Source organism: Chelonia mydas, chromosome 9, assembly GCF_015237465.2.
Source record: "Chelonia mydas isolate rCheMyd1 chromosome 9, rCheMyd1.pri.v2, whole genome shotgun sequence".
Taxonomy (NCBI): Eukaryota; Metazoa; Chordata; order Testudines; family Cheloniidae; genus Chelonia; species Chelonia mydas.
In genome coordinates, this window is record NC_057855.1 from 34155902 (window position 1) to 34181285 (window position 25384).

General features: G+C 43.4%; 2 protein-coding genes and 1 long non-coding RNA gene across 10 annotated transcripts in view; 1 reads left to right on the top strand and 2 right to left on the bottom strand.

Annotated features, from left to right (window-relative positions):
- Window positions 1-1840: 1840 nt before the first annotated feature.
- Window positions 1841-8216, bottom strand: MRPL44 (mitochondrial ribosomal protein L44). 2 transcript variants are annotated; one of them, XM_027817287.3, is made up of 4 exons: window positions 7326-8216; window positions 5136-5604; window positions 3365-3543; window positions 1841-2480 (listed from the first exon to the last, which is right to left on the bottom strand). In XM_027817287.3, exons 1-4 carry the CDS (start codon window positions 7499-7501, stop codon window positions 2309-2311), a joined length of 996 nt encoding a protein of 331 aa, XP_027673088.2. In that variant the 5' UTR covers window positions 7502-8216; the 3' UTR covers window positions 1841-2308. The 2 variants fall into 2 exon arrangements, with proteins under 2 accessions (XP_027673088.2, XP_043377842.1); XM_043521907.1 differs by having other exon boundaries at window positions 7697-7975.
- Window positions 8217-10299: 2083 nt separating this feature from the next.
- The window catches only part of MFF (mitochondrial fission factor), a 36029-nt gene continuing 20944 nt past the window's right edge, over window positions 10300-25384 (bottom strand). For 4 of the 7 annotated variants that reach the window (XM_027817352.3, XM_037908576.2, XM_037908578.2 and 1 more), the window contains 3 exons: window positions 17308-17370; window positions 11719-11803; window positions 10300-11175 (listed from right to left, as the gene is read on the bottom strand). In XM_027817352.3, the coding sequence (XP_027673153.1) occupies window positions 11044-11175; window positions 11719-11803; window positions 17308-17370 (280 nt within the window). In that variant the 3' untranslated portion in view covers window positions 10300-11043. Of the gene's footprint in view, window positions 11176-11718; window positions 11804-17307; window positions 17371-21210; window positions 23478-25384 lie in introns of those variants that run through there. The other 3 variants (XM_037908577.2, XM_027817354.3, XM_043521908.1) reach the window with 2 other exon arrangements.
- LOC119567041 lies at window positions 11107-18560 on the top strand. Its single transcript, XR_005226720.2, has 3 exons — window positions 11107-11243; window positions 11701-11860; window positions 14434-18560. It is a non-coding gene; the product is annotated as an uncharacterized LOC119567041 (long non-coding RNA).

Genomic DNA, 25384 nt, shown 5'->3' on the forward strand with positions numbered 1-25384 from the left:
AAGCCAGCCTGCTGGCAAAATGTTTTTTTTTTTTTTTTAATACACACATATATTAGTAGGCATATTAACCTTTTGGGGGTAAAAACACAGAGTCCTTTTAAACCAGGTGAAATCATTAACAGAAATACTTCACAACTGAAAAATAGAAGTATGAACTAGTTTCCTCTTTTCAGATGCTGTCTTCATCCATTCTGAATGTAGTGAGCATCACTGGAGTGCTGCATTGGGTGTAGGTGTCTATTCTTTTTCAATGGACCTCAAGTTTGTCCTAGTGAGAACAGCATTTTATTTAGCTGTAATTTTTCAGACAAACCTAAGGTAGGCAACCAGGCCTTCCTGAGCCCATATCTTATTACTCTCATTTTATGCTCTATTGACTATGAGCTGTGCATTTTAGTCATAAGCTATTTTTTCCACTTAAGTAAACTGCAGTATTAGAAGCAAGCAGAAAGACTACACTTATCTACTCAGAAGCGTTTCATATGTGCAGAGATTCATGTCAGATATTTGAATGAGGACACATTTGAACAATGACAGACTTCTGGCTTTCTTTGAATTGACTAACTAGGCTACAGTTTTATTATAACATACCTCAGGGCCAAACCTTCTTCTCTGAAGAACAGCTCTGGTCAGTAGGACTTGATGAGGGAACTCCGTAGATATTGTGGGATAGAATTCTCATGCCCAGGCCACAGAGCTGCTTCACAGTCACTACTGCAATCTCAGGACGGTGGAGGATTTTGTACCTGCTTTGCCACCGCTCTCCCACCCTACACTGGGGTTTTGGCCAGCAGATACATGTGGCTACTTGCCCCCCCGTCAGGCAGCACAGCCACTCGTAACTGCTCAAGTAGATGCACCTAATGAATGCATTTCTCATGTACCCTCAGCATGGTATCAGGCAAGGGAGCCCAAGTGAACTATCCTCTGAATTTCCCATACATTCAGTCTCCCTCTACCATAACCGCTATGCTGGTTCTCTCCTTTACTCAGAGTTTCATGCATAGATCAGATTTTGGCCATAAATAACCATTTTACCTGGAACAGAATCTTACTAGTGACTGAGATGAAAAGCTCCATATCACAAAACCAATCCTGAGTTATCTAGTCCTGCCCAATGTGTTTTTATTCACATTGGAAACGTACAGATGCAAACTTTCAGAGATTCAATTGCGCGCAACAGATTTTGAATGTCAAACGGAAAAAAGTTATTTTCTGTATGATCAAGAGTACCTACTGCTAAGCCATCAGATTGTATTGAGCATGTAATGATATCATAGCATCCTCATTAAAGCAACTTTTTGAGACAAATGTTTTGAGTGTTAGAAAGGGGTGTACAAAGGCAAATAGATTTTCATATAATCCAATAGTGTGCAGGCCTAGAAGTCTGTTCAGTCTGAGCTGTTCAAAAGAAGGGGTGAATTCTACTGGATGGGCAAAACAAAAAGTTAGTGAATACGAAGCACCAAGATCTTTTGTCAACCTAATAGTAGCAATCACCAGGCCAACAAGAACAGAAGGTACTCTCTAGATTTTTTTTATATTATGTTGAAACATAAGCTCTTTCCTCCCTGTCACTCCAAACACAATATTTTCTAATGAAGAATACATGCTCTTTCAGGGTCCAGAAACAAATGGCAACTGTCTATGGCAAATGAACAGTAAATTACAAATTAGCACGCGAACTGTTGGTAAGGCCTTAACAGCATCAGTGTATGCAACTGATGTCAGAGCATATCCTTTATTCCGATCTGTGGTGATACTGATAAGGTGGATATTATATTTCATATGGATTTTACCATAACTCAAGGCCAACTGAAATCAGATGCAAGTCTCATGCTAATGTTACATTTTTAATTCAGTGCTGATTTGTTGTTAATACTCTCAAAACTGGTCCAGATACCTATACATAAAAGTTTTAATTCCTGTATGGAGACAGTTTGCTCAAAAATAAAAAAGTGGTCAGTCACAGATTACAATACATTCTTAAGAGTTGTATGCTTGGATATATGGTCAAGTTCTTAGCCAAACAGTGGGAACTCAGTGGGGAAAACTCCCCTGCTTTGTTACTAACAAGAAATATCCCATTTTCCTCAGTTACTTTATAATAGGAAACATTTTGCAGAAATAAAAATCAATCTATTCAAGTTTGGAGAATTCTAAAAGTATATGTGATGGCTGCAATTTTCAAAACATATCCTTTATACCAAAGAGCTGAATTGCTGAAGTTTGCTTTTCTGAAATGCATTTATACTTAGCATGGAGAACATGGCTTTTGTGGATAGGCAGAAGAAGTATGCTTAGTTGTCTAACTGCTGCTAATAGCCTTTTCTGCTCTCCATCCCTCTCTTGGTTTAGAGTAGTCCCACGGTTGTCTGTTCTCAGTGTATCCATACAGTTTCCGCAGTGCCACACGGGCAGCTTCTTCCTCTGCAGCTAACACTGTTTCACCAGGACCTTCAGCTATAAGCTTCTTATCACTGGGAGGAAAAAAAAAAAAAATCAAGTAAGTGTCCTCATGAGAAAACTGTGAACACCACTGTGCACCATTAATATATAATACGAGTCCTCTAACCAGCATTTCATATTTATTGGAGGGAAAACATTTAGATTATGGTGGTCTTTTGGGCAACTGTACATGAGTATGTACTTGTTGATGGACACTCAGGTAAGAATTAAACCGAATTACTGAAGTACAACTGTGTTAATTCAGATTTACATTCCATTACCTATTGCCTGAACTATCCAATCTCTGTTAGAACTTTTTAAAAATATACAAGTACATCATTTGTGCATCATTTTGATACCCCTCTCTCTTTTCCTGGTAAACAATCATTTTGAAGTGTCTTGTCTTTACACAGTTCAGCAATAGATTTATTCAAAAATAGTTCAATTAGCAGAGAAACAATCTTCATGGCTACATAAATGAGGCCATGATTTGGCCTTAAATACTCTAAAGTAACCCTTGTACTTGGAGGGTTCTCTTGTCAATCCCACTTCCCTTTTGCATCCTCTGTCCATGCTACTGAAGCATGGAATGGTTTCATTCTTTTTCAAAGCTGTTCAACAATAATGTCTGCAAGAACCCTATTAAAATTTGCACCTGCACCCAATGTACTGCATGTGTCGATACTAGATTATAAACTCCTTGAGACGGGGGACTGTCTCTTTATGCATTTGTATGGGAATGAACATGTCAATTCTCAAACATTATATAAAGTCCATTGCATAAATTGCATCTCTCTTCCAAAATTATTTTTACATGGCAACTTTAACAAGGGCAACTTGTAAAAAACAGACCATTTCCTTCCTCCCTCCCCCCAAAACTGGAATCCGTTTGACTTCAGATGAAAGTTTTACTAACCAGTACAATCCAACAAAGTACAGTGGCAGAACTGTACTGGCTCCTGACTGCCTGGTAAGTCTTGGTTCTGGAGCAGATATATTCATCTTGGCCAATTCCTCCACTAGCAAACCCATTGGGTTTATAACATCCCAGATCTCAAAAAGGTCTTTTCCAATCAGTTGAGGAATTAAGAAGTCCTGAACAAAAACATTACAATTAACAGAAAGGAAGGGGAGTGAATGCTCTGGTGCTTTATAAGTACTAACTAACTATAGAGTTATGTGGTAGAAAATCCAATACAGAAATGTTGCATTACAAGATATTTTGAATGAAATTCGTGATCCCGTAAACAATGAGACAAAATTGTCTAACTAGGAAGGAAGCTGTTCTCCATTAATAGTTGCTTTTTCCTATAGACATATCTGAATGTCATACAGCAGAAGTAACATGGTTTTAAGTTGTTTCATATTATGTCTCTTAGCTGACATTTCTCTGATACAAAATTAGAAGTAAATGGCATAAACTGGAAGGATAGCAACTGCTAAAATGACTTCCCTCTCACAATATATTTTAATAAGAAACCTTTTGATGTTTGATTCCAGGGAGACTCTTAACAAATCTCTGAATTGATCTGACTTTCTATGCATAATGTTAAGAAATTGCAGAGTTTTTCTGGAACAGTTTCATGACTGTACTAACCATCAAATAACTGTTTAAAAAGTTATACTGCAGCCACTGATTCAGCCATAAAATATCTAACAAATCAGGCCAAAAGTAAACAGTGCTACTCAAATAAATAATAGGTTACTATTCCTTGAAAAGTAGAGGCTGACTTAGGTAAAGTGGAATCATAGGACTGGAAGGGACCTCTCTAGGTCATCTAGTTCAGTCCCATGCACCATGGCAGGACTATGTATTATCTAGACCATCCCTCACAGGTGTTTGTCTATTCTGCTTTTAAAAATCTTCAATGATGGAGATTCCACAACCTGCGTAGGCAATTTATTCCAGTGCTTAACCACCCCGACAGTTAGAAAGATTTTCCCAATGTCCAACCTAAACTGCTGCAATTTAAGCCCACTGCTTCTTTTCCTATCCTCAGAGGTTAAGGAGAACAATTTTTCTCCCTCCTCCTTGTAACAACCTTTTATGTACTTGAATACTTATGTCCCCTCTCAGTCTTCTCTTCTCCAGACTAAACAAACAGTTTTTTCAATCTTCCTTCGTAGGTCATGTTTTCTAGACCTTTAATTGTTTTTGTTGTTCTTCTCTGGACTTTCTCCAATTTGTCCACATCTTTCCTGAAATGTGGTGCCCAGAACTGGACACAATACTCCAGTTGAGGGCCTAATCAGCGTGGAGTAGAACAGAAGAATTACTTCTCATGTCTTGCTTACAAAACTCCTGCTAATATATCCTAGAATGCCGTTTGCTTTTTTTTTTTTTTTTTTGCAAGTGTTAAGCTGTTGACTCATATTTGTCTTATAATCCACTATGACCCCCAGATCCCTTTCTGCAGTACTCTTTCTTAGGCAGTCATTTCCCATTTTGTATGTGCGCAACTGATGGTTCTATCCTGAGTGGAATATATCTCCTAGCTCTTGCATATATGCACATCAGTTAGACCTGAATATGGGAAATAAGTTTGTAGGGGGTCTGGCCTCTGCCAGCAGTCAGGGATAAGATATTATTTATTTATTTTTGGTCTTATAATTTGAGACTGGGATCACTACAGCCTTAGAGAGGTGCCAAAGAAATAAAAATAATACCTGTAACTGGTAGTACTTACTCTGATAAATATCCCTGTTTTCTGAGGCCCACTACTTTCAAACAATGCTCCTATTACAGCAAAGAAAGTCTTCTGCAGCACACTGGGTGGGACAGGAAACTCTGCACAAAGCGTTAAATCCTGTATGGATAGGTTTCTGGCCACATAAGACACAAGTTCCTGGCTCGTGAGAAAATCAACGAGGGCTCGTATCCCTTCAGAGGGCATCTTTGGATAAGCATCTTCAAAACACCGAGTGAGGTAAGAGAGTGAAAGAGATACCCCTTGTTCAGAAAGTTTGTGATTATCCTGGAGATTGAGGGCAACCGCTTCTTTGTCTAGCCCAAGTTCTTGGCGTCTGGTCTCCTCACTTTTAATATAACAAGAATTAACAAATGCAGTTTTGAGGAGGTCCAAGGAAAAGGTTTCATGTAGTCGGTGGCTAAAAGCCTGTATCTCTGCATGGTAATCCCAGTTAGGCTTCTCTGAACTACAAACATACAAGAGAGAATTAACTCAAGAGTAGAACAGACCTTCCAGACAGAGTGTCATCTGTTCCACTAAACAGCTTAGATATGAAACCATTTATTAAAAGGAAACGTAAAAATAAACAGAGTATTTCAGACATCTTCAAGTCGGCTTATTGCTAAAGCCCTTCAAATCCGTGGATATCTGCATCCGGACAGTTTTTGCAGATCGTGGATTGGATGTGGATACAAATTTTGTATCCAGGCAGGGGTCGAAATATAGCATCTCAAAGGGAAGGAGTTGTCTGCAGCTTATAGCCTATGAGGCCGCTGTCCCTTAACCTGCCCTTCTTCTCCTTTTGACAGATGCCATGCAGGGTTGCCAGCACCCCCTCCCACCAGATCACATGCCCCCAAATATTATTATTTGTTGTTTGCATTACTGTACTCCCTAGGAGCCCTAGTCCTGGATCAGGACCCTGTTGTGCGCTAGGCCCTGTACAAACACAGAACAAAAAGACAGTCACTGCCCCAGACAGCTTATAATTTAAGCAAAAGATAAGAAATGATGAATGGATACAGAGAGGGAAATAAAAGGAAACAATGAGGCCATATGCCTCAGCACCATAGGTCAGGGGAGGCCAAACCCCATCTTGAGAGCTACATGCAGCTCTCTTACAGTTAAAGTGCATCTCACGGAGCCCCCCACAAACTCCCATTCTCCACCTACCAGACTGGGGGGAGGGTGGGGACACACAGACTCAGGGCTTCTGCCCTGCAGCAGAGTGGTGGGGCTAGGGGCTTCTGCCCCACGGGGGGGGGGGGGGGGGAAGGCAGGGGAAGTGGCGATCTTAGGGCTTCAGACCTGGGGGGTGCACCTGCCAGGGCTCAGAGCTTCAGCAAGAGCAGGGCTGACGCCCCAAGCCTCGGCAGGCCCCTCCTGTGTGGCTGACGCCCCGAGCCTCCGTAGGCGCGGGGCCCGTCTCTTGAACTTTTGAAGATTGTCATACGCAGCTCAGAGGGTCAGTACATTTGGCCCCCGCTGCCATAGGCCATAGTGTCAGCACACCAGCACTCTAAATAGGGTCAAGTTTTTTGTTGGCATTATGCAAAAGGAGCCAGTGAGGGAGGGTTTTGAAGGAGGAGAATGAGGGCCCCCATGCACCTTGTCTGCACTAAAACTGAGCTGTGGGGGGGGGGGGGGGGGGGCTACTGTAATAGCGACAATAAATAACAATGTGAAGGAGGACTTGTGGCACCTTCGAGACTAACACATTTATTTGAGCATAAGCTTGCGTGAGCTACAGACTAATGTGTTAGTCTCTAAGGTGACACAAGTCCTCCTTTTCTTTTTGTGAATACAGACTAACACGGCTGCTACTCTGAAAAATAACAGGGTGGGTCTGGGCCAGGCACTTCCGCGCCCTGTGCTGGGTCCCGTTGGGTCGCGGGGGGACGCGGGGTCTAGCAAGAGGCGAGATGGTGATAACGCTCCAGCACGGGGGTGGGGTGAAGGGATGCACACACCCGGACGGCCTAGCATGGGCCTACCAATGACCTTCCTCCACCTACGCCCGGACTCGGGGTCCAGGAGAGGGGGAGCTGGGGGCAGAAGCGGGAAGGGGCAACCAGCGCAGACGGGGGAAGGAAAAGCGGAGCGACCGGGAAGGAGGCGGGGAAGGAGCGGGGCCCCCAGCACGGGGCGGTAGGGCCGGGGAGACCGAACCCGGGACCCGGCTCTTACCGGCGGGTAGCGGGCGCCCGCAGCCGCTGCTGCTCCAGGTAGGCGCGGAGCCAGAACTTTTTGCCCCGGCGCTGCTGTTGCTGGAGGCCGAGAGCGCCCCGCCCGGCGCCGCCGGCAGCGGCCAGGAGGCGGCGAGGCGCCCCCAGTAACAGCCCCCGCAGCAGCCCCATCGCCATAGCGGCTCGGCGCGGACTGGGAACAGGAGGGAGCTCGCCAGCAGCCCGGCCGCGGGAAACAGCCCTCGGCCCTTCAGTTCCGGGGAGAAACGTTCCGGGCGCGCCCCAGCGCGTGACCCGCCCGAGACAGGGCGGCTCTGGGGACTTCAACTCCCAGCAGGCGCTGCTCCAGCCACAGCCCCCCCCGACGCCTACCGCGTGCCGGGAGCTGTGGTACGCTGGGCCCACCTCTCCCCTGCAAGGGCGCCCGGGCCGGCAAGTTGTAGGTTTGACATCGGAAAGATGCGATGCGGCCAGGCCTCCAGGAGGGCCAGGGGCTCGGGTTATGCCGGTCCCTCCCCCACTTTGCAGGCCCAGACTCCCCGGGCACCGCCCCGGCCGCGTTCCTGCCTTGGTGCCCCAGGGTCACTCACAGCCCGGGGAAGAGGAGGGACCCGCCCCTGCCCTGCCTAACAGCTGCCTGGGCTGCGGCCTGGGCACGTGGGCGCTGCTCTGACCCCGGCTTAAGGTTGCCAGCGTTCCAGGATTGTCCTAGGATCTCCAGGAATTAAAGCTCATGGCATGTGATGAAACCTCCAAGAATACATCCAACCCTAATTGGCAACCCAGGCTCAGGCCAGAAAGCAGCAGTGCTGCCTCCTCCCAGCCCACAGCAGTCTTGCAGTTGCTGCATTAATGCAAAGAGCGGCACAGCACCCAGCTAACTCTTCTCAGGAGCGCTAAGGCAGTCACCCCTGTCCTAGATAAATAGAGTGCTCGACCAGTGAAGGGCTGCGATCTCATCCCACCCTCTCTCAGCTGATCATATGTATTTTAAGGATAAAGACTGGTGGGGGTGGCCAGGCTGTTTAAATAACTAAAAATAAACGCACACACTAGGCAATTGCTTGTAGCACAGTGTGGGCAAAACCCAAAGGGTGAGCATGAGAGTGGGGTGGTGGCAGTGGTGAGCTGGAGCCGGTTTGTGCAAACTGGTGGTTAAATTTTGAACCAGTTTTAGAACCGGTTGTTAAAAATTGTTAACGCTCCCTAAGCTCCCGGCCGGGGAGGTTCCCCCAACCCCTCCCCCGCCTTCCCCCCTCTCGCAGGGACTCAGTGTGCCGCGCTGCCGGTGCTCTGGACCACTCCTGGGCAGCTCTGCAGCTCCTGCCGGCATGGTAAGGGGGTAGGGCTGCAAGCGCCAGCGTGCTGCACGGCATCCATACACACTGCCCTGAGCAGCATGGTAAGGGGCCTGAACCGGAGCTGGGAGGAGGGGTTGGATAAGGGGCAGGGAGCTGTTGGAGGGGGCAGAGGTTCTGGGGGGGCAGTCAGGGAACGGGGGGGGGAAGGTTGGGTAGGCATGGGAGTTCCGGGGGCTCTGTTGGGTAGGGCCGGTGCAACCACTAGGTGGACTAGGGAGCCGCCTAGGGCGCCAAGTGGGTGGGGGCACCAAAAAGCAGTTTTTTAAAAATTTTTTTTAAACAGCGGAGCATAAGGCTGCCGCTGCTCCCCGCCTCCCAGCTCCAGAGGGGCTGCCTGCAGCGCGGCCAATCCTTCCCCCAGGGGAACGGCCGGCGGCAGAGTGGGGAAGGGGAGGGTCTAGCACGAGCAGCTGTGCCTTCTTCCCCGCCCCGGGGGCTGAGCCGAGCTCCCTGCCGCTGATGCAGAGCCCTGGGGAGCCCAGCTCTGGCGGGCTGGCTGCCTGCGCCGCCACTGAGAGCCCCCGGGGCAGCAGGGAGCCCGGCTCGGCCCACAGTGCGGGGAAGAAGGCACAGCTGCGCTCTGCTCTTCGAGTGGAGAAGCAGGGTGTCTACTCCGTCTGCAAGGTACCTAGCCGGGTCGCAGGGAGCCGCACAGGGCCATGGAGCGCCGGGGGGTGGGCAGGTCCAGTCCCTGTCCTGGGGAATGGTGTATGTGGGAGCAACCCGGGCACCCCCCTCCCAGCCAGTGCCACCCCCTCCAACACCCACCGACCAGCTACCTTCTCCCCTGTGTGCCCTCCGCCCCAACAACCCACCCTGTCCTGCCACTTTTGCCTCTGGGCAACCTCCACCCGGCAACCCCCACCAGCTAGCCACAGTCACCCCCCACCCCCACCTGCCATCTCCCTCCTGCCCACTCCTCCCTTGTGCCACTCCCTCCCTGCCACTGCACCCCCTGCAACGAGCCCCTTTTGCCTCTGTGCAATCTCTTCCCTGCCACTACACCCCCACCCCCTCCACCTTTTGGCACATCCCTTAAATCAGAATTTTTTATAGGGAACCAGTTAAGATTTTGGCAGCTCATCACTGCGTGGTGGTGAATACATAACATTCAACACAAAATGGGACACCTGCTTCCAACCAGAAGTTACTGACCGCTAATATTTTGCCTTTAATACAACCCCTACAGATTTTCTTCCTTTGCCTTTTAGGAAATTCTTTGGCTTCCTTTTAAATTTAAATATAATTGATTTAAAATTTAAGAAATAAAAAGAACATGCTGAATCTCAGTAAGTTTCCAAATTGGATGTTATGAATAGCAAATTCAATAAACTTCCGTTTCTACCTTTGAGAGAGGTAGATGAGATATCTATGAGGACACTCAACATCTCTTGTTTTACATAATGAAATGGATAAGTAGTTGAGGGACAGTGATTCTGGAAATGATGCTTGGCTAGAGGAAGTGAATAGGAAGCATATTTAGCATTTTGAAGGAAGAATAAGTTTTTGTCTGAAAATACAGGATTCCTGCACATTTGAATGAAATAGTGTTTAAGAATTCCCAAGATAAGAAAGGTAATGAAAACCTTTTAAAAACTTACATTAAATTCTGCGTTGGTTTGACATATTTATTAAATACACTACATTGGTACCTTATATTTCATAATCTTTAGATCACTCACAGACAGACTTGCTTAAAAATGTCTTTTATAGAAAAACATCTGCAAAATTAAAGCTAAAATATGAAAATACATATTACACACACCTCTGGATAATCTGTTGAATCATGTTAGCAAAGAATGCCTTTCAATCTGTACATGTGAATAACGGGACATATTAATGAACTAAGGTGGTTTTTTTGTTTTGTTTTTTTTAAGTCTGGCACACAGCTGTAACTAGTTTAGCTAAAGGAAAACTAGTGCAATAATGTTTAACCATAAAATTACTGCATCTAACAAGAGAACAACAATAAAAAAAACCCTCATACTTGTGTTACATACTTTGTTTACAGATACTTTTCTTTTCCAAATCCATTCTCTTCCTACCACAAGAGAGACAATGATTATTTCTGCAGGTTACCATCCTTACATAGCAGAGAAGCAAATTCCTTTCCAAAATGAGTCTATCAATATTTACATTGAGACATGCAAAGGGACGATACTGTAAGTATGTTAGTACAAACTGATAAAAATAAATATTACTGAGCAACAGAATGTCCCTTTAACACTGTAACTCTACAGCCTTTTTCTGTGGCAGAAGTTCTCAGTGCATGGATTATAAAACAGCATACAATTTGGAGACAAAAGATTTTGAAAATTCTTTCTATTTCCAGCTATTAAATCTTTTGGAGAGCTGTGTCTAGCGTCGAAACCATAGCCAGCTATTGAGTAGCCAGAAAGCTACAGTAATTGAGTACATGATCATTTCTCTTTTAGCACGCTCTTTGTTTTCTTCTTCCAGAAGCTGTAGACGGCGATTAAGTTTGATTATCTAAAAAAAGAAAGTCTGCTTTAATGCCTGGTATAAGACTGCTAGATTCTCTAAAGAATATATAAAAAGTATGTACAATGCATTATTCTTAAACATTAGATTGTACAACCTATCTGTTTAGGAGGTTCATTGACTGAGGACAACATTTTCCAGTTTTTAAGTCCTTTATTAGGGAAATAACTCACATTGATCTTGTAGAAAGCTGGATCCCCCTCCTCTTAACTGTTACATAGTCATGCTATATTTAACTCTTGTCTTCTTTCCTAAATCAGTCAGTCAATCCTTCAAGACCATTATACACCATACTTGTTTTTCTTCTCTGGATTCCTTTGTGTTTGCCAACATCCCTCTGATACTGAGATGCCCAGAATAATAGAGTATTCTAGGTGCGCCAGTGAATAGAGATGACCAATTACCATAGATGTGATGTCTGAGAGATATTCTGCCTTTGCAAATTATAGTGCAATCACATATCTAACCTGTTCTCCCATTTTCAGCTCTAAATCTTTTTCTTTATCTCACCAGGAAGCATATTTTAGATACCTGTCTTCTTAAGGAAGCAGCATCCACAACTGACATGTCATCTGGAGTTCCCTCAAGTGTTGCGTCCAAGTTTGAAAGACCGTACCTATCAGAAGGGGGAAAAAAAGTTTAGCTGCTCTACATGTTGCGTGAAGAGTAATTGGTACAATATTTGACATTCTCTATAACAAACAGGAATTTTCAGAAAAAAAAGTCTTTTTCAACTTTTAAAAAAGCATCTGATGCTTTAGGGCCCTAATTCATGAAAACACTTAGACACAGGCTCATGTCCCATTTACTTTAATGTTTGCATGTGCTTAAGTGCTTGGCTGAATTGGGGCTTTAATGCTTTCCAGGACTAAGTGTTTTTGTAGATGCTCCACAAAACAAAGAGCTTTTGGAAGTAGTCTGTATTGGACCATAATTGGACCTGTAATCTGGTTTGGACCATAAGGTAAATCTCTCAGAATTGCTTGATCTAATATTGAAACCTGCAAAGAGCTTGAGCCAAAACCCCAAAAATATAGTTGAGACATTTAACAGAGCTGACAAATCAGATATTGAAATCTGACATGAAGTTTCAACAGATATATATGATATTCAAACTAAATGCTTATTTTGACCACAAAAACAAAAACAACAAAAAAAACCCCCACAACTTGAGAAAGTGTATTAGCTTAGAACAGGGGTTCTCAAATTTCACTGTACCACAACCCCCTTCTGAGAAAAAAAAATTGTTACATGACCCCAGGAGGGGGACTGAAGCCTGAGCCTGCCAAAGCCCGGCCCCGGGCTGGGAGGTGGGGTGTCAAAACTGAAGCCCAAGGGCTTCAGCCTCAGACAAGGGGCCTGTAACCTAATCCCTGCCATGCAGGGCTGAAGCACTCTGGGGTCCCGACCCACAGTTTGAGAACCGCTGGCTTAGAAACTTTGCAAACAAAGAAAAGCCACTATCCCTGAGGTCATAATCCAACAAAGAGCCTTCTAGAGAAGAGTTCACAAATAAATCATTTTTATATAATTCTGAAGGAGCTGGAAGAGAAGAGAGTATTTTACCCCAGGGAGCTAATAATAATCTCCCCCAAATTGACATCTGTTGAGGCTGGAGCTCTTGATACTCTTAGCTCTCAGGCAGAGACTAGGAAGCTATTAAAGCCCTTGCCAATGAGTTCTGAATCACTGCCACTGAATTTCATAAACCCTTAGGGTACATTTACACTGCACACTTCTTGCAGCAGCGTTTAGAGTACATATACTGCATGCCTTCCCAGCATGAGTATAAAAAAAAAAGGATAGATGATGAGGCACTGTTTACACAAGACTCACCTGAACCTTGTGGGTGTGTATCCTTCCAGGCTTTCTACATGCTCAAGCAGTACCATCCCCATCTGCACTGCTGTTTTTAGCAGCGTAGCATCCCTCTGTCTCCCCACTGTCGGAGCCTTTCCCTACCTCAGGGAAAGGCTCTGGCAGTGGAAAGACAGCTCCCCACTGCCACAATCTTTCCTTGCTGCCTCTCCCCTGACAGAGTCTTTCACTGATGTAGCTACACACCAGAGTGTGAATGCAGCGTGTAGCTACATGTGCTCAACTGCCATCAGTGGCGTACAGTGTAGACGTACCCTTCAGAAAATAAGTTAGTTTCCAGGCCGCTTCCCGGACAGTCCACCCAATACGGTGATTATTTTATGCTTTAAAAGAAGGACAAAGAGGGCACTAATTTAACTCCAGTGTGGATTTAGCTAAGTAACTCTACATTAATCAAGAAGGGTTTCTATCCAAATTAACCCTGATCAAGGCACATTTATTACAGGGTGGCATGGTGCTGACAGTTCGAGAAACTTGGTAAATGAATGTGCTTTGACCATCAAAGGCTACCTCTTAATCAGATTTTCTTGCAGCAAACAGTTAAAAGTAATCTCAGTACACCTTCATCTGAATGTCTGACTTTTTTTTTTTTTTTTGCTTTAAAGTCACATTTTCCTATTTTATTTATTTCTCTTTCCTGTGGTGATGTTATGATGTGGGAAAAAACCCCTGCAAACAGCCTGGGAAAACAATAAGACTTAAGATACAGAGTGCTGGTAAATGCAGAAGAGAAATAAAGTAGAAAATGAAATTTTCTACATAATCCCTCAATTATATTAACTGTAGGTTTCACTTGTAATAGTAGGTAATAAAAAAAATCAGATATAATTGGATTCTTTTAATTGGCAGTGTCCCTTTAAATAAGGAAAGTTCTTTTGCATTTAACATTCTCTTGGGCCACTTATAGTGGAACAAGTTTCTGTAGAGTGCAATTAGCTGAATACCCAATTTAACTAGAATTCATAATTTCTTGTAGTTACTGGTCAGTTACCCTATAGTTTGTCAATATTTTGGTGGTTTAAAAAAATTAAATTGAAGCTTTGATAACAATGAGAACCCCGAGAGATGCTGTTGTTGTACCATGGGTACTGTGTTATATAATTGATTATGTGTTGGCTATATACATTGTATGTTTTATAGTAAAAATTAAAATAAATGACTAGGATAGTGGATACTAGTTTTAGCCATTTTCTTTTTATGCCTTGTAAGTAACAGACAGGATTTTGTCTGTGTCTGTTAATTAGATTAGAGGAATTTCGGAGACTCAGGTCCCAATGTGGGAAAGAATAGTTACAAAATGTAGTAAGGTCTAATTTATGAAGCCTTTCTTGTTCAATATAAAACACTGCTATTTGTTACCTTTTGAAGGTTTCTGCAAAGAACTGTTTGTGTGATGAGGAATGTATGCATCAGGGAAAGAAGGTGTGAAGGCCATTTTTGAAGCCAGATGGCCAAGGGAGAAGGAGTAAAGAAACTAAAAAGACTGAAAAGACTCAGAGATGCCAGAGAACCATCAATGCGCATCCATCCTTGAGAAGGGACAGATTAACGACCCTGAGATGAAGGCTGGCATCCTTAAAACACAAAATTAATTACATCAAAACCAGACAGAATGACCCTCCTGGAGGTGTTTTGGGCCATCAAAAGATAACACCCACTGAGGAGTAACCGGTCATAAACAGACACAGTAAATCCATAGACTTCAATGGAGAAGAAGGACTATAAGAACAGGGTGCTTTGCCATGGAGTCTTGCCAACAACTCCAGGAGCATCAGATCGCCACCAACAGAGCCTGGCTCCCCGCTGGGACCAAACTGGCTGGCCACTAGATTGATCCAAACTCTACACTAGTAACTATAAACATCAACTGGCAAAACTGTGTGTGTGTGTGTAAGTTACTAAAAAGCATATACTAACTGCTATATTCTCAAATGCAGCGTGTTGCCTTTTCCCCTATAAAAAAAAAATCTTGTGTGCTCTGTATAGCATAACACTGTGGCTGAAAGAGATCAGCTGGATTATCAACTGATATGTGAAAAAACTAGTTTTTGAAAGGCAAGGAACTGCAGTGAACTTTGTTGAGGGACAACCTAATTAGGCAACCTCCTGTCAAAACAGCCACTGTCATCCTAAGTCACTATAAAACAAACATTTCCTTACCTATAAGGATAATTAAAACAGGGGGACTTTTAAAATTCAATTTACTGTGTGTTATTTATGCTGTTTACTATTTACATTTCCCTCAGCTTAGACTATGTGAAAATCAATGAAGTGTTTCACTTTCAGGATCTCTCTACTGCAGCAATCAGGTTGCAAACACAGCAGAGGAATGTTTAAATATACATTTCAGTATATTAAAAACCACTGTGAAGATTTCTGCTGATTTAGGTTTTATAAAACACTGTAGAAAAATCTAAATTTTCTGCCAAATTTGAATCTAAGGATCCTTTCTCAGAGATAACCAGTATCCATAGACTTGATGAGTACAATTCTGTTTCATCTTTATTGGGCAGATTTTCTGGAGGAAAAAAATATGAACTAGGAACAGTCCCCTAAACCAGACAGTGAATGTACCTGTCCTTGAGCTGTTTTGAGGGGATAATCTCACTGGGCATCTAGGAAACGAATCCTCAGGTTTTACCTAACTATAGCCTGGAGAGAAAAAAAAAAAAACATTCTCGATGGGCCTAACTGCCTCCACCACTTACAGAACTGCAGGAAGTGACACTGGCTGGAATTCAAAGACAACTCTGCATTAGACCCCTCAGGATAGTGCTGTTATGCCACAGAGGGAGAAAGCTCTATCTGGATTGGAGCAAATTTATATACACAGAAACTTGAAAATCCCTCACAGCAAGGAAGACTTGATACTGAGGCCAGGTGGTGGCAGCCTGTATTAAATAGTTCCACATGGCATAATTTCCTAATGTTGTGGTGACGCAAAGGCCTTTTTCTTGCTTACAACATAGCTGTGGCATAATACTTAAATGATATAAATCACTCAGACTTTCCACTACAATTGCTCCAGCCATCTCCTGTTGCTTAATGTCACAGGTCATTTGTAAGCCACAGTGAACCTATGACACAGAAACTGGGGGAGTAGGGAGCTTTCAGGGGCTACTGTATCAATGGCTGAAGAAAAAAAAAAAACGTATACAAATCTGACCAGACCACTTGCAGACTAGTCTGTTGGCATCACAATCCTATCCCTCAGAGCTGGCTGAAACCTCACTGGTTCTATCAGTCTCCTCAGATGGCATATTGAAAACAGAGCCAGCATTCCAATGACATAGGTGCACTCCAACCTCAGACGGCAGCAGTTATGATAAGTCTATCACAAGTGTATTATTATCACCTCACCAACCTCCAATCCCCTTCCAAATACTAGATCCAGATTGTAATCAGCTATACTGGCAGAGCCAAAAATCACTCTCAATTATGAAAGCTATAAATTCCCAAGTCAACCCAGAAGAATGATCTGTATGGATCCAGACTTGGAGATCTGTTAAGGGTTAGTCTTATAGACCAATTTTTCTTATTTTAAAATGTTAATGTTTAGATAACAGAAAAAGGAGTTACCACCCCTACTCAGCTTTTAAAAATCTTTATAACTTTTGTATATTCAGGATGTTTACCTTTGGGGAGATGGCAGGGGTGGTAAAGAATGGGAGGTGGAAGGAAGTGAAATTTACATAATATGCAGAAAGAAAGATTTCTCATAGTTTTAGCCATCAGATCATAAATCAGGTTTTTACCCACTTACATTGAAATGACACCCATCTAACAGAAAAATGGATATGGGAAACCCCATGCAAAACAATAAGGCACATTATTGAAAACGTCTACATTTTACTGTTTATACACACTTTAGATATTATTTGGCTTCACACCACTTTATTTACTTCCCTCAGAGAAAAGCAGAGGTCAGAGGCCCAATGGAAGTACTACCACATGTGCTTCTATCATAGATTAAAAGCTTCAATTGACAAATTGAAACTAAATTCTAAAGCTGACAACATATTTTAAGGACCTGAACCTTAATGAGAGCTTTGCTAATGACAGTGATAGGCATACAGTCATGCCCCACAGAACCTCTCTCTATGCAGAAAGGATGTTGATCAAATGTTATGTTCAGCATAGGTGTCCCCAAAACTATTTTGGGATTCAGTAATCAAAAACAATTAAGTCATGAAATTTTAAAGCCTAAAATAGTGCACCCTGACTAAAAAGAAATACGTTTACCTGGTGTTTTCATGATGAGGGTTAGAGGAAGTGGCAGCAGCTGACCCACCTCGTAACACAGGCCTACGGCAGGTTATTGCAGATAGGAGGCACAAGACAGAAGCAGGAAACAGCATAAACACAGAGAAAAGATACAACAAAAGAAACAAGGACAAAGAAATGTCAAAATATTTTCCATTATATTGTATGGTATTTCAATACAATATAATATTTAGTTAATATCGTGTTATAAACTGTATTTTTGAAATACCCCATATAATATTCTTTTTATTTAATATAGCACTAACAATAAAAGTATGCAGCTATTGTAACAACCTAGTCATTCTTGATGGAAAAGACTGATTTATGGGTATATATGCTGTTGAGATACAAGTCTGTGAATAAGAGCTCTCGATATAGGCTTTTTAAATGCTAATAATGAAAAACAATCTCAGCTCCTCCTCTTCTCCCCTTCACTTACTGTCTTTCTTCCAATTTCTTTTTTTAACTCTTTTCTTTCTGTCCTCTTCGGATCCATCTCAGCAGAAACAGAAGAGCCAAGGCTTTCCAGGTTGCTACAATTATGTCTAGTATGCTCATGGCTGCTGAAAAGGTACTAAGGTCTTGATTTCCAGAACTGCTGAGCACCCACAGCACCTCCTAACTTACTGTGGAGTTGCAGGCATTTAGCACTTCTCAAAATGAGGCTGTAAGTGACCTCTAGCATCTGTCTGTATGCTGAAACATCTATGATGTGTAATCACTTCTCCAAAGCCTTGGGGGTCTCTTTTTCTCACTCTTATCTCACTTCAGGCCAGCTGCAGACATCTGCACAACATGCTAGTCCCAAGTATGTACTAGGCTCCAGGTAAGACTAAAGAATCCAGGTGTGATGACCTTTAGAGCAGAAGTGTGTGGGCAAGAGGATACACACAGCCCACAGGTCTGGCGCTGAGAAGGCTGAGAGAACTCTCTCTGGGGAAGGAGTAGAGGTGAGCAACCATGTACACAAAAGAACACACAAAAACCTCACAATTAGTAGTTTCATTTCAAGAAGATGAAGATTGAGGTGCACAAACAGAACAGTGCGGAAACCTTGCACTGTGCTTACTTGCACTAGGCCTGGCTCTGATCAGCAATTCTGGTGCTTAACTTGTATCAGCAACAAACTCACCCATAAAATTAAAAATACAAAAAAAAGTTTCCATAACATACACCTCTACCCCGATATAACACGATCCAATATGACACTAATTCGGATATAACGTGGTAAAGCATTTCCCCTCCTCCGCCCTCCCTCCCAGGCTTGTGCAAGCCTGGGAGGGAGGGGGGAGAAGCAGAGCGGCAGCACGCTCAGGGGAGGAGGCGGAGCGGAGGTGAGGGGGTGGGGAGAAGGGGGTGTGTGGGGAGGGCCGCAGCAAGTAACCGGGGGGAGGGGGGGGGTGCGCGCGCAGAGGAACCGCTCCCCGCCCAGCTCACCTCTGCTCCGCCTCCTCCCCCGAGCGCGCCACTGCTCCGGTTCTCCCCCCTCCTTCCCTCCCTCCCAGGCTTGCCATGCCAAACAGCTGATTTGCGTCAAGCCTTGGAGGGAGGGAGGGACGGGAGAGAAGCAGAGTGGCAGCGGCGCGCTCAGGGGAAGAGGCGGAGGCGGAGCGGAGGTGAGCTGGGGCGGGGCAGGGAGCTGCCGGTGGGTGCTCTGCACCCACCAATTTTTCTCCATGGGTGCTCCAGCCCCGGAGTTGGCGCCTATGGCGGCAGCATCTCTGGCTCCGACACGCTGCTCTGAGTGGCGTGTTAAGGCGGCCAGGCCGTGGGGTTGGATAAGCAGCAGAGGGTCTCGGGGGGCAGTCATGGGACAGGGAGCGGGGGGTTTGGATGGATCGGGGGTTCTGAGGGGTCAGTCAGGGGACGGAAAGTAGGTGGGGGTCAGCTAGGAGGTGGGGCCAGGCTTTTCGGGGAGGCACAGCCTTCCCTACCCGGCCCTCCATAGCAAGTTCGATATAACACGGTTTCACCTATAACGCGGTAAGTTTTTTGGCTCCCGAAAACCGTGTTATATCAGGGTAGAGGTGTACTCCGAACACTAGCCAGCAGAATGTGAAATCAGTGCAGAAATAGGGTTGCCAACTTTCTGATTGCCGAAAACCAAACAACCTTGCCCTACCCACTTCCCCGTGGCCCCACCCCCACTCACTCCATCCCCCCTCCCTCCCTCTGTCGCTCTCCCGCACCCTTGCTCACTCACTCATTTTCAATGGGCTCAGGCAGTGGGTTGGGTGCGGGACAGGTTGAGGGCTCCAGCTGGGGGTGCCGACTTTGGGGTGGGGCCGGGAATGAGGGGTGAAGGAGGGGGCTCAGGGCTGGGGCAGAGGGATTGGGGTGTGGGGAGGGTTGTGGGGTGCAGGCTCCAGAAGAGGGCGAGGGGTGCAGGCTCTTGGCAGCGCTTACCTCATGCGGCTCCCGGAAGCAGCCGGCATGTCCCTGTGGTCCCTAGATGCAGGGGCGGCCAGGCAGCTCCACGCACTGCCCTCGCCCACAGGTGCTGCCCCCGCAGCTCCCATTGGCTGTGGTTTTGGCCAATGGGAGCCTCGGAGTCAGCGCCTGCAAACGGCGAAGAGCGCTTGGAACCAGCTAGCTGCCCCAGTGCCTAGGGGCCGCAGGGATATGCTGGCTGCTTCTGGGAGCCGTGCAGAGCCAGGGCAGGCAGGCAGCCTGCCTTAGCCCTGCTGCGCCACTGACTGGACTTTTAGTGGCCTGGTCAGCAGTGCTGACGAGAGTCACCAGAGTCCCTTTTCGACTGCGTGTTCTGGTCAAAAACCAGATGCCTGGCAATTCTATGCAGAAAGTTATTTTACAAAAGAAAACAAAATATACCCACCCCCATCCCCTCCACATACAACAGGACAGCATTCTTGCCCAAAAGAATGAGGTCTGTTGTATTTCATAATGATAATTCGCTCCTGTTTTATAGGTGCTAATATTTCCTCTTTAGAACAGAGAGTTTATTTAATAAATTTATAAAACCATAGGAACTGCCATTCCTGATCAGATCAGTGTTCCATCTAGTCCAGGATCTTGTGCTGACAGAGGCCAGAACTAGATACTTCTGAAGAAACTGTAAGAAACCCTATAATGGGCAACTGTGGAACAGATTGCCCAAACAGGAAGTTTCTTTCCACTCCAGGCAGTTAGTGGTTAGTTTACACCCTGAAGCATGAGTTTTGATATCCCTTATTCATTTCTTATCCCACCTAATATAATTTTGGCTGTTCTCATTATCTAAAATTCAAAAATTTTCAAAATCTTTCTTGGTTCTTGGCCTCCATAATAATTTGTGGCAATTTAGTTCTGTAGCATCTGCAAAACCTTGTTATCTAATTGATCTCAAACACACTACCCTTCTAGAGGTAACTACATTTTCTAGGAAACCGCTATCGGGGGCTAGAGACTGGCAGCTAGAAAACCATGAGTTCTAATCCAAACTAATATTCTGATTTAATCTGTGGACAAGTCTCTAAGGTCCAGATGTTTAAAGATATTTAGATGTTGCTCTGTTCAGTATTGCAACACTTAACTGCATTAGAAGCTTAAGTGCCCAAGTCACTTTTGAAAATGACACTTCGGCCTTGTAATGCTGAGGAGAACAATGCCTAAATACCTTTCTAAATCTGGGCCTTAATTCCTCCATCCAGATCAAATTAAATGTAAAGCTGTAAGTGAATTAGGTTCCTGTGCAAACTGGTTGGGTAGAAGAACCAACAGTACTTTGCCCTGCCACATCTTCGTTAATTGCAGATTTCAAAAAGGTAACATTCACTTCAAGTACAGGGTCCTCATATAGCATGCAGCAGCCACTAAAATCAATACAATTAACTTTTAGGTCTCTTTGCACTTTATCTAAAACTAGCAATTACTTAATTTTTGTACAGCTCTGTGAGTACAATAGGCAGTTAGTCTGGTTATTAGCTTTCTACATGGGCTTCCTTAATGACCGAAGTAACTCTTGTCATAAATTATTTAAAACTTTGAATTTCCTCGCTGATATCATTTTGGTCACCACATTAAGTATATTTAATACTAATAAATTATCAAAATTAACCACATCCCTCATGCCATCTGTACATAGCATATTACAATATTCCATTGCAAACACAATGGAACATGGAGGGAACCGTGCTGCAAAGTGTCGCAACACAATAGGGGAGGCAAAAACGGACAGCAGTGCAGTGGCTGAAATGGTCCATCTGAGCTCATCTTCCTTTGTCTGGAGCAGAGTATATTTTGGGGGATCCCATAACAATAATTCAGTAGTGAACTCGTGGATGTTGAGGAAAAAAATATAAGACACAGTCTTTCATTCAGACTAAGTATGAATGTCTTGGCTTTCAGTTTGTGTTAGTGTGTGTGCGCATGCGCGCGAGAGAGAATGTAGTTATCATTAAAAGTTTTGGTTTGACACCTTTGGAAATCCATGTCCTCTCTTTATATACAAAAAAGTAGCAGAAGTGTCAGATTCCCTATGCTGACCCACCAATGCTGATTTACAGGTCAGAGTGCCTTAAGTCTGATGTGGAAATCTTTGGGGGGAGCAAGGTGAGGAGGGAACGATGCAGGGCCACAGGGGAACTGGAGGTGGGTTGGGTGAGAAGCTCCGCTCTGATTAATTGCTTACAGTACATCAGAGAGGAGCTGTGAACTGACAGACTACAGGCATCAGATTAAAGCTGCTCTCCCCTGGCTCCTTTCAGCACCACCAGGAAAGCCCTTAATGTGCTAATGCCTTGGCAGACACATTAGGGATATGTCTACAATGCAATGTCAGCCCAGGGCTAGTAGAACTTGAGTTAGCAGAACCTGGGTTTGTTAACATAGGGCTTGAGCATCTACACTCATTTGTAACCCCAGGCTAGGAATTGTTGATTATTGGGTTCCAGCCTGTGGCTCCAGTATCTACACTTCATTATGCAGGCCTGAGTCCCACCACCTGTATCCCAGATTTCCTTGCACCCTCCCAAAATGTGGCCACTCTAGCCCTTTGTTCATGGTGCAGTGATAAAACTTGACTGTCCACCAAACTTGACTGTCCAAAGGACAAAGAAAGTAGGCCTGTGGGATACTTTTGTGGACTCCCAGAACACGAGTCCAGTGGGGCTGCAGCTACACTGCAAAGCAATAAGGTTTGAACCCTGGGTCCCAGCTTGACTCAGGCTTCAACCCTCCACCCACATGAGGTGCTTGGTCCCTGAGTCTGAGTCCTGGGTTAATGTAATTTGTATGTATATGGAATGGGGGCTAGGCTTGAGTCTGAGTTCGAACTCTGGGTTTACACTGCAGTGTAGACATACCCTAAGTTTCTACCACTTCCAGACCCTTATCCCCCTGCACAGCCATGGAACTACAACTCCCCACTTTAAATATACCACCTCCCAACCTCCAGAAAACCTCTTCCTGTCAACCGCAGGTTTCCCAAACACTACCAAAGTCACAAAGCCCTTCTCAACTCGTCATGCCCCACAGAACCCCATTTACTCTCCCCTCTATGGTCTCATCCCATATCTGAATGGTTCTGTCAGCTAATCTTACCTTTGCTAAAAACAGTTATGCCAAATAAGGTGACCAATTGTTTGTTCAATTTAAACATTTCAAAAGCAGCCTGTTCTGAGATGTTGAGTGAGCATGTTACATTTGTCATCTGTGGGGGATAGTGATTATTTAGCTAGACTCTAAAGGATTCCAAAGAAGCGTGTGGAAAACAGAGTAGAACTTCAGAGAAGGAGCATTTTTAAAATGCCTCCTCTGCAAAATGTTTGTAAATATTTTACCTTAAAAATTATATGGAAAATTAAATTTCCCTCTGAAAAGTTATTGGTCCAAATGTAAAGACAAAATTAAAATTATTAGCGTGGGAAAAAGTTATTTTAATTCGGATGCAAATGAAAATCTCAGCTCTAACTTAACTATGGAGTTGCTACCAACACAGGTCAACCTAAAAGGGACAGTAGTTTTAGGTCCCAAGCTTAAGTTGTACCAAAAATAAAAAAAGTTTCTCAAAATTTAATTAAAAATCTGGTTGTACTGAAAATTTAAACACTCCCCTACAGCTCTGGAAACACAAAACTGACATTACTGCAGGAAAACCAGAAAATGAAGGCTTGTTAGAAAATGAAACTGACCTATTTTCATTGTCCAAGCTGAATAAAATGCAAGAGTAGACAGACAGTATAAATAGTGAGAATTAAATTCTATTTTCAATTTCAATAGTCTAATAGGTTAGTAATACTGATAAAATTCTACGAATAAATTCCTTATCTACTACAGTATAAAACTACCATCAGTAATTTTACTAGACTTGGACATCAACTGGCAATATTTTGAAACAGAAAAGCAAGCCAAAACCAAACCAAAGAGTATTTCCAGTAAATAGAACAATCAAAACTTGTTCATTTTAAGAGATCTCCTTCAGTGACACCAAATGAAAAAAGTATATCATTAATATTAAAATAAGAACAGATATGCCTTGAAATACATAGGGAACACTATACTACATAGAACAAAGAAAAACAGTTTGAAACATTTAAAATATATATCTATTTTGCAACCATGCACGTGGATTATCCAAATTTCACATTCCCACTTCAGTCAGAATAGTCTGGAAGATCTAAACATCTGAAAATACATTTACTCAAAAAAAAAAAAGATCACCCCATTAGTCCATCAATAATTTTATATTTGATCCCTGCCAAAATTGTAGATGGATAGTAATCGTTTTCAGTTTCCTTTAGGAATTTCCATAAAGAAATACATCAAAATCAACATAAAATCCAGAAACAGTAAGGCTTTTTTCTGAAACTTTCAGACTTGGAAGCTCATCAGATAATTATTAGAAAGGCAAACAATATTTGAAGGTTCTATTTTTTCCATAAATCCAAGAGAATATGGGTGAAATCCTGCCTCACTGAAGTAAAAGGCAAACCTTTCATTAATCTCAATGAGAACAGGATTTCACCACATATTTTTAAACGAGTCTTCTACATGCTATAAATCTTTAAATGTTATTTTTTTGGAAAGTTAACTCTGCCTTACTTGGGAGGGGCAAATTTGCAAAACTAAAACATACTACAGTTATGTTTAACCTTTTATTGATATGGATATGAAAATGTTAACTTGTTACTATCCACCAAACTGTTGGACAAGGGTCAAAATCTTGGCAAAAATTATGGGTGAGGTTTTAAAAAGACCCTAAGGGAGTCATTAGGTGGAATTCAATGGGAACTGGGTATCTAATTAACTCTCTTAGACCTCTTTGAAAATCCATCTTTGAGCATAAGACCAACAAGTCTGGAGTTCTTCACAATTACATGACCTTGAGATAGATAGTTCTGTATGAACATGTTGACAACTCTAGTTAACTATAGGAGGGGTCAGTTTGAATGCTGACCACACAAATAAGATTGGCTTGACAGTTACGATTCAATCCCTTACCAAAATGAATGGGAAAGAAACAGCTTAACTTAAGCCTTATTTACACCAGGGTTATGTTATAGAAATATTTCACTGTGATGCTAAAATCAAGAGGGTGAGGAGCAAAATTTTTAAGAATTCCCTGATGCAGACAATTCCAATGCTAAAATGCTATTCCAAGAATTCCCCAGTAATTACTCCAAAGGCTTTTGGGTCAACTCCTCAGGAACTGGAAGCAAGTTATGTGTACCTCTCTAATGCAGCCCATTAAAGTAACACATGAAGTTTGATAAATTAATGTCACCATTATTAGTCTTTATAAGTAATGTTATATTGTTGGATGTGTCAGTCTTACAGTACTAACAAATTAAGGGTAAAGGATCAAATTCAGTGTACAATAAGTGGCACAAATGGGCTAATTTTGGCCAAATAACTACCCTTTATAAACCAGCTTATCCATAAAGTGTAAAACATATTACAATAGCATACTTCTCAATAAGACGATCACCAAAGAATGGCGTACTGAACAAATAGTTCTCAGAATACCATCCAGAAACTATTTCAATAGCAATGCAGTTAATACCTATCACTTGAGCACAATATGTAGACAAAATGACAGTCAGTTACATAATTAACT